This window comes from Salmo salar, chromosome ssa09 (genome assembly GCF_905237065.1).
Source record: "Salmo salar chromosome ssa09, Ssal_v3.1, whole genome shotgun sequence".
In the NCBI taxonomy this organism is placed as follows: domain Eukaryota; kingdom Metazoa; phylum Chordata; class Actinopteri; order Salmoniformes; family Salmonidae; genus Salmo; species Salmo salar.
Window position 1 is genome coordinate 113416569 of NC_059450.1, and position 14883 is coordinate 113431451.

General features: G+C 40.7%; 1 protein-coding gene across 7 annotated transcripts in view; it reads left to right on the top strand.

The window, feature by feature from the left end:
- Positions 1–14883, top strand: part of LOC106612426 (rho guanine nucleotide exchange factor 12) — an 88605-nt gene that overhangs the window by 36239 nt on the left and 37483 nt on the right. For 2 of the 7 annotated variants that reach the window (XM_045724341.1, XM_045724340.1), the window contains exons 3-6: positions 535–555; positions 3461–3555; positions 13051–13107; positions 14167–14265. In XM_045724341.1, the coding sequence (XP_045580297.1) occupies positions 535–555; positions 3461–3555; positions 13051–13107; positions 14167–14265 (272 nt within the window). The remainder of the gene's footprint in view (positions 1–534; positions 556–3460; positions 3556–13050; positions 13108–14166; positions 14266–14883) is intronic. The other 5 variants (XM_045724342.1, XM_045724345.1, XM_045724346.1 and 2 more) reach the window with 5 other exon arrangements.

The window sequence follows — 14883 nt, forward strand, 5'->3', positions numbered from 1 at the left end:
TGAAATGAACAGCATATAATCTGCTTTTTTTCCTTCTATTTTCTAAAGTCAATCATTGTGATGATGAATGGTCTCAGCCCTTCCGATCAATGTTTTTCTATATATATTTTAGTGTATCTATACCCTACTACTGAACACTAATCCTTGCAAGGCACTACAGCCAGCCAGTCTGCATCCCAGTCAACAGACCGAGCAGAGCATGACTCAGATTTTATGATCATGACAGTGGTCTGTTTTTGAACTGTAATGGACACAATTGGTTAAGCTCCAAGAAGGGGGGGGAGAAGAGAATTTGACCTGGCAAAGCCTTTAATCTTTTTGAGCTTCTACTGTCTGTGCTGAAGAAAGCTGGTGTAGTTTCATCAGGATTATGATGTTTACGAGCATCAGTCTCGGGAGTCTCGCTTCAGTAGACATCTTGTTTTTCCTGCTCCCAAGTCCCCTTGCAAAGTACTTGTTTGAATTGTCTGCTGATGTCGTCGTTGCTCGAATCGGATTATGATGATTATGACACTCCCCTCTTTTACCCTGCAGGTTTCCCAATAAAGCAAACAGGTAAGAAACCTAATTTCATACATTTTACATTTTAGTAATTTAAAAAACCCTCTTATCCAGAGTGACTTACAGTAAGTAGTGAGTCCCCTGTGGGAATTGAACCCACAACCCTGGCTTTGCAAGCACCATGCTCTACCAACTAAGCAACACGGGACTCAGGCAGCTGCTTTTGTACCTGTGTTTCTGATGTTTCTACCCAACACAGAAGCAATGTTGTAGGCCAAACCACCAACAGAACACACAGGCCAGATTAAGGAAATTAAGCGGCCTTTAGGAGAAGCCTGCCTGCTACACACACACACACACACACACACAGTGGTCCTCCTCACTTAAAACTCAGACAGGGGAGGGGGACAAAGAGGTGCCTCTTCTAGCACGACCCATCTCTGCCTAGTCCGGAGAGAAAACGGGCCTTTCACAGCCACATGTATGCAGGACCCGGGGTCTGGCTTTACAACATTCCTCTGACGAGAGCCCATTCACTTGCTCCTCCAGCTCAGACCTACTCAGCAGCACAGCCGCTCCAGCCCAGACCATCTGTCAAATACAGTTATCATGATTCCTAGGATGTCCTCTTCACCTCATTGGTGATGGGGTGGCTATTGAGTGAACAATTGAGTTTCTTTGTTGTGGGTTTGTGGATATTCCCATCAGCATGGCAGTTATTAGTGGCACTCCACAACATTGAAAATGTATGTTATGTTTCCTATAGAAAAGGACAGGTGTTAGAGGTCAACCGATTATGATTTTAACGCCGATACCGATTTATTGGAGGACCAAACAAAGCCGATACCAATTAATCGGACGATTTTTATTTATTTGTAATAATGACAATTACAACAATACTGAATGAACACTTTATTTTAACTTAATATAATACATAAATACTATCAATTTAGCCTCAAATAAATAATGAAACATGTTCAATTTGGTTTAAATAATGCAAAAACAAAGTGTTGGAGAAGAAAGTAAAAGTGCAATATGTGCCATGTAAAAAAGCTAACGTTTAAGTTCCTTGCTCAGATCATGAGAACATATGAAAGCTGGTGGTTCCTTTTAACATGAGTCTTCAATATTCCCAGGTAAGAAGTTTTAGGTTGTAGTTATTATAGGAATTATAGGACTATTTCTCTCTATACGATTTGTATTTCATATACATTTTGCCTATTGGATGTTCTTATAGGCACTTTAGTATTGCCAGTGTAACAGTATAGCTTCCGTCCCTCTCCTCGCTCCTACCTGGGCTCAAACCAGGAACACATCGACAATAGCCACCCTCGAAGCAGCGTTACCCATGCAGAGCAAGGGGAACAACTACTCCAAGTCTCAGAGCAAGTGACGTTTGAAACGCTATTAGCGCGCACCCGGCTAACTAGCTAGCCATTTCACATCGGTTACACCAGCCTAATCTTGGGAGTTGATAGGCTTGAAGTCATAAACAGCGCAATGCTTGAAGAATTGCGAAGAGCTGCTGGCAAAACGCATGAAAGTGCTGTTTGAATGAATGCTTACGAGCTTACTGGTGCCTACCACCGCTCAGTCAGACTGCTCTATCAAATAATCGACTTAATTATAATATAATAAACACAGAAATACGAGCCTTAGGTCATTAATATGGTCGAATCCGGGAACTATCATCTCCAAAACAAAATGTTTTATTTTTTTCAGTGAAATACGGAACCGTTCTGTATTTTATCTAACGGGTGGCATCCCTAAGTCTAAATATTCCTTTTACATTGCACAACCTTCAATGTTATGTCATAATTACGTAAAATTCTGGCAAATTAGTTTGCAACGAGCCAGGCGGCCCAAACTGTTGCATATACCCTGACTCTGCGTGCAATGAACGCAAGAGAAGTGACACAATTTCACCTGGTTAATATTGCCTGCTAACCTGGATTTCTTTTAGCTAAATATGCAGGTTTAAAAATATATACTTCTGTGTATTGATTTTAAGAAAGGCATTGATGTTTATGGTTAGGAACAGTCGTGCAACAATTGTGCTTTTTTCGCAAATGCGCTTTTGTTAAATCATCCCCCGTTTGGCGAAGTTGGCTGTCTTTGTTAGGAAGAAATAGTATTCACACAGTTCGCAACAAGCCAGGCGGCCCAAACTGCTGCATATACCCTGACTCTGTTGCAGAGGTGACACATTTTCCCTAGTTAAAATAAATTCATATTAGCAGGCAATGTTAACTAAATATGCAGGTTTAAAAATCTATACTTGTATATTGTTTTTAGGTACACGTTGGAGCAACGACAGTCCTTTTTTGCGATTGCGCACCGCATCGATTATATGCAACGCAGGACAGGCTAGATAAACTAGTAATATCATCAACCATGTGTAGTTAACTAGTGATTATGATTGGTTGATTGTTTTTTATAAGATAAGTTGCTAGCTAGCATTAAACTTACCTTGGCTTCTTACTGCATTCGCGTAACAGGCAGGCTCCTCGTGGAGTGCAATGTAAAGAAGGTGGTTAGAGCGTTGGACTAGTTAACCATAAGGTTGCAAGATTGAATCCCCAAGCTGACAAGGTAAAAAACTGTCGTTCTGCCCCTGAACAAGGCAGTTAACCCACCGTTCCTTGGCCGTCATTGAAAATAAGAATGTGTTCTTAACTGACTTGCCTAGTTAAAAAAATATTATTAAAATAATAATAATAATAATCGGCAAATCGGTGGCCAAAAACACTGTTATGAAAACTTGAAATCGGCCCAAATTAATCGGCCATTCCGATTAATCGGTCGACCTCTAGTCAGTGTTGTAGGCCTAGTAGCTGCTCACAAATTAAATATTGTTCTTCGATAGCTGAGTGGTGGTGCTCCTCCAATGCTCATAAGGTTAACTTTTGTTTACATTTTTCAGATGTTTCCTTGTTTTTACAAAGCTCTCTCTTTTCAGAAGCAGTAGCATTCTCAGTAAAGACCACCCCCCTGACAAGAAACCCAAAAGTGATAAACCGGCAGTCTCCGCTTCACTTGAGTTTGACCCTACAGGTAAACGCACAGATGAATGGTTCAAGCAGCATGATGGGATGGTGTGAATCCATGGTGTATGCTATGCACTATGCTGTATGTTCACTGTGTGGAAAATATAGCCACTGTTTCTTTCTCTGATCTGCACCTGCATTTCTGAATCTTTAAGGGTCTTGCGAGAAGTCTCGCTCTATCTGATTTAATAGCAGATCTTTGTTGTGCACAATCCACTTCTTCTGTTCAGTGTTATTGTGCACAAATGAATGCATTATTCATTCAACATGTTCAAAGCTGGTTGGTGACCTTAATGCCCAGTGAAAAAATACCAGCCAACCTTTTTGTTCACTATTGAAATATGGGCATATAAGAGAAAAGGCACAAATGATGTTTGGGTATGATGACTAGTCACCAGCTCTCTTGATACTCATCAAACAATCAGGGCGATTTTAAAGATAGAATCCTTGTGTCCTCCAGCTTATCTCAGAATGACACATTGAACACGGACGTGTTCGGCAAGAGGTTACACAAGACTGGTCTCAGAATGATTGTCTGTATCACTTCAGTTGACTTTCTTCTTATGTTTAGGCCCAAACTCTAGTCGCATTCCTTCAGCCTAAAGCACAGTTACATAGAGAAGCAGCAAGCAATGTCTTCCGATCTTTAGTAGAGTAATATTATCAAAAGATGAGAGGTTGGATGAGGTTTTATTCAGATCTGACTTTGATAGACTTTTCTTTACCCCTGTTGCATGTCCACGTCTCTTACTCTCTATATTTCACCTTTTTGGCTCGCCTTTTTGTGTTTCATGATTCCTATTTCCTAACGATCATATCCCCAAATAGTTTTTAACACCATCTTTCTTTAACATGATCATGATTTCTAAATGGAGTGGCTGTTTTTTTGGGTTCAAGTCAATTGTCTCAGTGCTTGTCTCAAGACATATTCTTTCACCGGCATGTTAATGGTTAACAATAACAGAGTGTACTTCAAATTTGACTTGGATTTGGATGGAATACTATCATTTTAACGCTCTATTGTCAGTCTGTCATTACAAGCAGAGGCATATCTTTTTCGTAGAGCAAAAAATACTGTAATCCCAGAAAGATTAAATTTGATGGGGTGATTATTTAACTAGAGTTTAGTAAACTGAGCAATGCATAAATAGTCGGCTCTTTATAACACACATTGTTGAAGAAAGGTTTCAAATAAAATCACTCTGCCAAATTGAGGTTTATTATGGTAAATTTTGCACTTCGAAAATGGCGCTCATAGCCAAGCTATCTCCTTTATAGTGCCTTGCAAAAGTATTTATACCCCTTGGATTTCTTCACATTTTGTTACAAAGTGGGATTAAAATTTAGTTAATTATATTTCTTGTCAACAATCTACACAAAATGCTCTGTCAAAGTGGAAGATTTAAAAACAAAAAAAAAGATTAATAGGAATAAAATAACTAAAATATAGTCAGTGCATAAGTATTCAGCTTTTTCTAACACAATGAAATGTGAAGAAAGTATTCATACAGGGTATGAATACTTTTGCAAGACACTGTCTCTGATCACAACTTGTAATGAGTCTAGATGGGCAATTCCATATTAATGGCATTCCACTTTGAATCTATAAAATGTATGCTGAACAAAATCCATTGATTTCAAAGTTTAACAAACCATACAACTCTATGCACAATGATTACTTTGAACAACTTACATTTCACAAAAACACATTTACTGGAAGAACAGTGCAGATGCAAAGTTAGTTAAAAGAATTACAGTAAAAACTCCCTCAGTTATGCAAAAACTTTATTCAATATCTTCTCTGAATTAAGATTCAAAGATGTCTGCAGAAAGACAGGGGTGTCACCTATGACATGAAGCACTGAATTTGAAAAAACATTATGGTTATTGAATTACAGTAGGTGAAGTAGATTTACCTGTTTACAGAATTACGGTTACGCAATTACATCATGCGTCCCTGATCTGTACTATACAGAAATGCATAATTATGAATATAATTGTCTCCATGGTGATGTATACTGAATGGGTACACATAGTTAGAAATATGCAATAACCTTTTGCATATTTGGGTATTATTCTACACACTGGCTATTCTAATGTGCTCCGCCCCCAAACAAAGCCACATTTGGTTGGACCAGACCAAATCTGATCCAATCATAGACCTCTGTTCCACAAGTTTGGACATCACAGCAAAGCACATTAGAGAACACTACAGCAGGGGTCTTCAATCTTTTCTTGCCCTGGGACCCCCTTCCAGGCAAACCGGTGACCCAGGGACCCACATCATAGGTTAGAAGGTGAATGATAATGGCAAATAAGTAATAATCAACATTTTAAATTGCATGGATTTGGTAGATAATTTTTCATTATTTTGACCTCCCCACATTATAATTGGAAGAGGAAGTGGAAACTAACACAGCCTATTGCCTAGAAAGCTAGAGTAGAGAGCAGCTTAGCTGGTTAAACAAAGGTTAGCCATGTCAAGAAGCTTACCAGCAGCTAACTACAGAGGACAAACATAGATGCAAGGTAAGCGTTTCATAATGATTTTTTTTGTATTGACCTTAGGCTAATCAATTAAGTCCGAGCTGAATTCCGCAAAGCCTGGTCACTATCAGAAGCTGACTAAACTCCCTATGGAGTTGAGTTTAGTCAGCTAGCCAGCAGCACTTGCTGCACTAGTAGCATATTAGCAGATGCTTTTTCAAATCCTATGTTAGATACTCAAGTGAGTGTAATTTGCTCAATTTTAGGAGTTGAGAAATAAAGTTAACTCCATTAGAAAGAACATTTTTATTTTCTACTGTAGGTATGTAATTGTTTTATTTATATTTTGAGGACCTCCTGCAGCAGTGGAGTTCAGTACCGTAAAGTAGATATGTCCAGTAGAGTAAGAAAACGTATATTATACTGTACTCTGCTCTAGTGTTTCTACTGTACAGTACTGTAGTCTACTTTTCATTACTGTGCTCTACTGTGCTGTCTAAACATGTGGAACATAGACTTCTATAATTGGTTCAGGATTTGGTCTGGCCAATGCGGACTGGCCAAATTTCAACTACTTTTCAATGTCCGTGGATGTCCGATGACGTTCGGTGCTCAGTGGGTGAGGATGCTTATTACAGTAAATGTATTAATATAAACCTTTTATTTTAACAGGGTGTCAAATTGAGACCAGTTCTCTTTTTCAAATGAGCCCTGCACAATACAAACACACATCAATACAAAACACAATAAAATACTAAATTCTAAAACACAAACACAATCTTCAGAGCATTCCCCACTAATGTGTTAAATTCCCTTCAGGGCAGCATGCGTTCAAGTCTGAGCCGCCTTTGCAACACATTCCACATCTGTGGACCATAAAAAGCAAAAGCAACTCTCCCTAAATCAGAAGCCACCCTTGGAACCTCGAGCACAGTCTAATATTGTGTTCTTGTATTCTATTGTTTTGACCTTGACGAGTGTCGTCAGATACATCGGAACTTTGTGTCCGAGCGCTTTGTAAATAAACACAAGGGAACGCTGCTCTCTTACATACAGAGGCCCAATCCACTTTTTGATACAATACGCAGTCGTGAGTTCTACAATTATCACTAGTAATTCATCTAAGTGCACAATGGAAAACAGCATCTAGAGGTTTGTGGAAGCTGCTGCATGCATGTGCGGTGCGTTCAGAAAGTATTCAGTCCCCTTGACTTTTTCTACATTATGTTACGTTACAGCTTTATTCTAGAATTGGTTAAATTGTTTTTTTCCCCTCATCAATCTACAAACAATACCCCATAAAGTCAAAGCAAAATCAGTTTTTTTTATTTCTAAAATCCTGATATACATTTACATAAGTATTCAGACCCTTTACTCACTACTTTGTTGAAGCAGCAATTACAGTCTTGGGTATGACGCTACAAGCTTGGCACACCTGTATTTGGGGAGTTTCTCCCATTATTCTCTGCAGATCCTCTCAAGCTCTGTCAGGTTGGATGGGGAGCGACGCTGCACAGCTATTTTCAGGTCTCTCCAGAGATGTTCGATCGGGTTTGGGCTCTGGCTGGGCCACTCAAGGACATTCGAAGACTTGAAGCCATTCCTGTGTTGTCTTGGCTGTGTGCTTAGGGTTGTTGCCCTGTTGGAAGATGAACCTTTGCCCCAGTGAGGTCCTGAGCGCTCTGGAGCAGGTTTCATCTAGGATCTCTCTTTACTTTGCTTCGCTCATCTTTCCCTCGGTCCTGACTAGTCTCCCAGTCCCTGCCGTTGAAAAACATCTCCACAGCAGGATGCTGCCACCATTATGCTTTACCGTAGGGATGATGCCAGGTTTGATGATGCCTTTTGGCAATCTCCAAGCGGGCTGTCATGTGCCTTTTACTGAGGAGGGGCTTCTGTCTGGTCACTCTACCATAAAGGCCTGATTGGTGGAGTGCTGCCGAGATGGTTGTCCTTCTGGAAGGTCCTCCCATCTCCACTGAGGAACTCTGAAGCTCTGTCACAATGACCATCGGGTTCTTGGTCACCTCCCTGACAAGGCCCTTCTCCTTCGATTGCTCAGTTTTCCCGGGCTGCCAGGTCTAGGAAGAGTCTTGGTGGTTCCTAACTTCTTCTATTTTAAGAATGAAGGAGGCCACTGTGTTCTTGGGGACCTTCAATGCAGCAGAGATCTTTTGTTACCCTTCCCAAGATCTGTGACTCGACACTATCCTGTCTCGGAGCTCTACGGACAATTCCTTCGACCCCATGGCTTGGTTTTTGCTCTAACATACACTGTGAGGCCTTATATAGAGGGGTGTGTTTCTTTCCAAATCATGTCCAATCATTTGAATTTACCACAGGTGGCCTCCAATCAAGTTGTAGAAACATCTCAAGGATGATCAATGGAAACAGTTTGAACCTAAGCTTAATTTTGAGTCTCATTGCAAAGGGTCTGAATACTTATGTAAATAAGGTATTTCTGTTTTATTTTTAATACATTTGCAAAAATGTCTAAAAACCGGTTTTTCCTTTCATTATGGGGTATTGTGTATAGATCGATGAGGACTTTATTTTATTTAATCCATTTTAGAATAAGGATGTAACAAAATGTGGAAAAAGTGAAGGGGTCTGAATATTTTCCCGAAGTCACTGTATATTATATCCCCGTAATCTAAAACAGACATAAACGTGGCCTGGACAACTTCATTTCTAATATTTTCTGATGGCGCAACAGAGTACAATACTGTATCAGCATAAGAATGTATATATTTTTCGCAGTATTTCCAAAGTTATTCATATACAGTTTAAACAATGGTGGCCCCAGAATCGAACCCCGGGGTACCCCTTTTATTCACTTCAAGGAATTCAGATTTGACCCCTTCTGTCACAATAGGTTCTATTTCTGAGATTTTTCTCAAACCACATACAGTGCCCAGGCCTATTGAGGACAACTTGTATAGAATGATCAACTGTGTCAAAACCTTTGACAAGTCCACAAACAAGGCAACACAATTGATTTTGGCATCTAAAACATTGACCATTTTATTTACAACAGTGGTTGCAGTAATAGTACTGTGCCCTGGTCTAAACCTTGATTGTACATTCAGAATACAATTCTCAGATAAAAAGGAACAAAGTTGTACATTTACCAAAGATTCAAGAATCTTAGCTAGGCAAGATAACATTCATCCCATTTATAGGTTATCAAGAACACTGGTGTCCCCAACTTTTAAGGACCGGGAGCACATAAGCAGCCTTTCATACTTTTGGAATATTTCCCGACTATCAATGTTACATTTTAAAATGTGGTTTATTGAGCAAGTGCTGAGGGGCGCTGCGCACTTAAGCAATGGAAAGAGGCTAAGTGGTAGGTGTCAGTAAAAGCCGGAAGAGGTGACGTTAACTGGAGAGAGGGCGGCAGAGAGAGGGGGATGGGTTGTTCAAACTGTTTTCACAGTCTTGTTTTCACCACCAGATGACCGAAAGGGAAATATAGCAGTTATGAGCTGAACATACAGTGGGGGGAAAAAGTATTTGATCCCCTGCTGATTTTGTACCTTTGCCCACTTACAAAGAAATTATCAGTCTATAATTTTAATGGTAGGTTTATATGAACCGTGAGAGACATGAATAACAACAAAAAAACGCATGTCAAAAATGTTATAAAATGATTTGCATTTTAATGAGGGAAATAATTATTTGACCCCTCTGCAAAACCCTTGTTGGCAATCAGAGGTCAGACGTTTCTTGTAGTTGGCCACCAGGTTTGCACACATCTCAGGAGGGATTTTGTCCCACTCCTCTTTGCAGATCTTCTCCAAGTCATTAAGGTTTCGAGGCTGACGTTTGGCAACTCGAACCTTCAGCTCCCTCCACAGATTTTCTATGGGATTAAGGTCTGGAGACTGGCTAGGCCACTCCAGCACCTTAATGTGCTTTTTCTTGAGCCACTCCTTTGTTGCCTTGGCCGTGCGTTTTGGGTCATTGTCATTTGACAGTACATGGCCCCGTCAAATGATGCGGTGAAGTTGTCCTGTCCCCTGAGCAGAAAAACACCCCCCAAAGCATAATGTTTCCACCTCCATGTTTGACGGTGGGGATGGTGATTCTTGAGCAGGGGGACCTTGCGGGCGCTGCAGGATTTCAGTCCTTCATGGCGTAGTGTGTTACCAATTGTTTTCTTGGTGACAATGGTCCCAGCTGCCTTGAGATCATTGACAAGATCCTCCCGTGTAGTTCTGGGCTGATTCCTCACCGGTCTCATGATTATTGCAACCCCACGAGGTGAGATCTTGCATGGAGCCACAGGCCGAGGGATATTGACAGTTCTTTTTTGTTTCTTCCATTTGCGAATAATCGCACCAAATGTTGTCACCTTCTCACCAAGCTGCTTGGCGATGGTCTTGTAGCCCATTCCAGCCTTGTGTAGGTCTACAATCTTGTCCCTGACATCCTTGGAGAGCTTTTTGGTCTTGGCCATGGTGGAGAGTTTGGAATCTGATTGATTGCTTCTGTGGACATGTCTTTTTCTTACAGGTAACAAGCTGCGGTTAGGAGCACTCCCTTTAAGAGTGTGCTCCTAATCTCAGCTCGTTACCTGTATAAAAGACACCCGGGTGCCAGAAATCTTTATGATTGGGAGGTGGTCAAATACTTATTTCCCTCATTAAAATGCAAATCAATTCATAACATTTTTGACATGCGTTTTTCTGGATATTTTTGTTGTTATTCTGTCTCTCACTGTTCAAATAAACCTACCATTCAAATTATAGACTGATCCTTTCTTTATCAGTGGGCAAACATACAAAATCAGCAGGGGATCAAATACTTTTTCCCCCCACTGTAGCAGTATGCCAGTGGAAGCGAGGATAGTAGCAGCTGACCCAACTGTGGTTTGTGACTACTACAATTTCCTATTGTAGCCAATTCATTTGCAGTTATTCCGTTACAGATTTTTCTTTATTTCCATTACCGATTTGGTAACAAAATTCAGTTTTAATCACTTAATAATAATTCATAAACTTGATATTAGTAAAAACACTAATTTGTAGGTCTACCTTGTTACTTCTATGCACTTGTATTATCTTCCCCCCCATGAGGGAAAGAAATTAGAAAATATCTTAAAGATATGTGTTATTTTGGTAATGGAATTTTAAGGCACAAGGCAATGTTTCTTAAACTTATCGAAGGCAAATAATTTCTCAAACTAAATCTAAGTGTTGCTATTATTTGGAACGAGTCTTTATTTCAAAATTATGTTTTGATGTATTTCTAAAAGCTTTTAAGACTTTCTGTTAGATGTCTTAGATCACAAAAATGTATTATCTTAGGTTGTTGGTGCTCATGGGTCCTTTTGCATGGAAATTCCCAGATACTAGCTACATTTGATGTACGCATCCTTGAAATATCATGAAAGCAATTACTTTTACAATTATGTATAGGTCGTCATCAATAAAACGTCATAAGGTGCAGAGCTATTCGATTTGCCTGCTGGGGGGCGAGGGGACTCCCAGCTCTGCTAAAACCATTTATAACTGCATGCCGTTTTCAAGGGATTGTTAAATAAATGTTAACTATTTGGTTGTAGTATCATCACCTCTTGAAGAGCATAGTCGGAACGACACATTTCTGATTATCCATGCAAAACAATTGCGCACATTTTAGCTCTCATCAGAGTTATACAGCAAGCAACTGCATGCTTTTCATGATCAGTAAACATCAGTTGATCATATTATTTTTTAGATAAGTGAGGGCTCTGACGAAGACCTCGAGGCCGAGTCCTAAAGCTTATTAAAGAGCAGTGTGCCGGTTTCTTTTCTCATCTTATTCAACTGTTACCATGCACCTGCAACAAAGATGGCTCAGATGTGCGAGTGCCTTTTTGAATTTTGAGATACGTAAAGGGTAGCATCACGATATCTCTCAATATTGGCCACCATTTAATTGGATATTTCACTGAAATAAAACAACTATACCTGACAAGTATGAGTGGTTTAGGTTAATTTCCCATCCTTTATCAAGCAGCAGAAGAGCGCATTTGCCAAAGCACTGTTAGCTGATAATGTTGTCTAAGTAGACCTAATTTAATTATTTTGTATTAAAAAAATTCAACCAATGTAGGTCTACCTAGTGACGTTACCTAACATCCCGTTTTCAACATTGTTTTTAAGTGTTTTAATCACGATTGCTGCAGACAGACATGGTAGGTTACGTTGATTGACGGACCACGTCAAATTGGCTACCTAGCTAGTAACAGATCATGTCAAAATGGCAAATTTAACAAGCAAACCTTCAAGGGATAAACTATATCCAAATATTGTTTGATTTGCTTACCATCTGTAGTGGTGATGACAGTATTCCAACTGACAACTTGACAAGAACTTGCGAGCTCTTTCCAAAAGCCTAATCTCTGAAGCAAGCTAAATTGCACGTTGTTTGCTTAGCTAGCTACATGCCAAATGGATAGGCTACCCTCACATAACTGAAATTGCATGATCAATTGATGTTTACTGATCATGAACAACAGGCAGTTACTTACTGTATAACTCTGATAGAGCTAATAAGGAATAATGGGAAATGTGTAGTTCTGACTATGCTCTTCAAGAGGCCATGGTATTACAACCAAATAGTTAACATTTATTAAACGATCCCATCAAAAAGGCTTGTTGTCTATGGTTTCGTGGAACGCTCTGCACTGTATTGTGACATTTTATTGATAACGATCTATGCTGTTTTAAAATTTGGTACTAATCCTAACCACTGTGATAGGCCTACATTTCAACTGGTGTAATTAAAACATATAGGCTTAGTCAAACATTATGCCTTAGATATCTACTTCATTTGCAGACAGCTACTCTCCTGTCATTCTATCCCATTGTTTATTTGCTAATGTTTTATTTGATTTCTCTGTCCCCATCTTTTCTCCTATAATTTTGTTTTGTTTTGATTTGTCTCTTTTTTCTTTTTGCACTGGTTGTTGTTCTGGTGGGTGTTGTGTTGCTCTGCCTCCCCCGCCTGGGTTCTGGTGGGCCAGACGTTCTGGTGCAGAAGAGTGACTGTGTTCTAGCGGAGGGAAAGCCCGAGTCCTGTGGTAAGCTGCTCCTGGTTGGTGTTGCTAGGCTAGCTAGCTGCCTGCCTGTAGGCTAGCTAGCTGCCTGCCTGTAGGCTGGCTGGCTGACACTGTTAGTGCTGTTTCTCTCACTCTCTCTCCCTCTGACCCCCTCTGCTCCTACCGACCCCCAACCCTTCCCCCAGCCCAGGGCTTGGATCTCGCCTCTCTCGCCTGGCCCAGCCTCTCTTTCGTTTTGCTCCCACCCTCCCGTCCGTCTCAGCTATACCCCTGACCAAATGTCCCACCCACACAACTCAGAGCACTGCCCCCCCTGCTTGGGTGTACGCACACTGCATTGGCTGCAATGCCTTTGTCACAACAATAATAAAGGAAGGTTTAAGGGCCAGCTAGTAGTGTTTTTGTTTTGGTGGACTGTGCGGGTGGCGCAAAAGTGGGAGGTGTAGGCCTAATTTAGACTTAAGTCACTCATGAAATCATGTCATGACAGTGAATCAGCAGTTTGTGTGTGGTGCTGTGTGAATGTCATTGTTCTCCCCTACAAGACCCAGCCAGTACTCAACAGTTCCACAGCCTGCCTTTTGGAGAAACTCAAGGAGTACACAGTACCAGTTTTCCACTCACTGACCCTGTCCATCCCAGTCGATTACTAACTTATTGCAGTACAATAGGTCTTGGGGGGGTCAAGTGTGCGTGCACGTATGTTTGTGTGCGTGCCTGTGTGTGTGTGCCCTTTTTGTTTCAATGATTTTGTGTGGTTTTGATTGCAGTGCTTTGACATCACAACACACTACATACTCTTCCACTAACTCTCCACTTGCTAACAGATGTGTGTAGATTAGCCTACAGACTTCAATAACTTGCACTTATTTGACCATAACCGTTACAGTGACCAATGAGTGTAGTAGTAGTCTTAGTTTGAATCCTTCACCCTCGGTTCCCAGTGTTGTTCTTTAGGCCTGCTACCTCCCCTTCACAGGAAACTACTGTGTGTCTGAGTTCACCTACAAAACTGGCCTGCGTTGAACTGAATGTGAGGCCCTGTATGTGACATCATTGTTCTCTCTCTGTCCTGCAAAGGGCTTGTCCAGCGATGTGTGATCATTCAGAAAGATGAGAATGGCTTTGGGCTGACGGTGAGCGGAGACAACCCTGTGTTTGTGCAGCTCGTCAAAGAGGGTAAGGTCAACTCACCCCCACAATGGAAATAGCCGTGGTCTTTGCCTTCGCTACTTTCCATCCTCAATAGTTTTTTTTATGTATGTACCCGGTCTCAGGGCCAAACTTTAGCACAAGACCATCAGCCAAATACTGGTAAAAAAAAAGTCAGGAACTATCCAGGATGTTAGTTTGAGGCTCTGATGTACTACCATATAATCTGTGTGAGAGATGGGAATTCTAGCAGACCCTGAATCCAGGGCAGCTCTTCTCCCTTATAGAGTCTGTTGTCACTGGGCCAGCAGTTAGAGCTGATGCATAGTGAGCTGCACACATTGGGGACAGGTCTCAATGTAGAGCAGTGTCGAGAGAGAAAATGGAAGAGCTCGGGTTCTCAATGTGTGTGTACTCTTATGGATGTGCTTGGTCATGTTTCTCCCATTTTTGATTTGCTGTGGACACAAGCGGTGTAGGCTGCTTCTCAGTATCCCATAAACAGCCCAAAGGTGCTAACACACAGTAATGCATTTATATACTTTATTGATACAAGCTTATGCTATATCACTCCTTTCAGTCAAATTTCTTGTCAAATGTTATGACTTGTTTCCCACACTTTCAAAGTTAGATGGATATAAAATA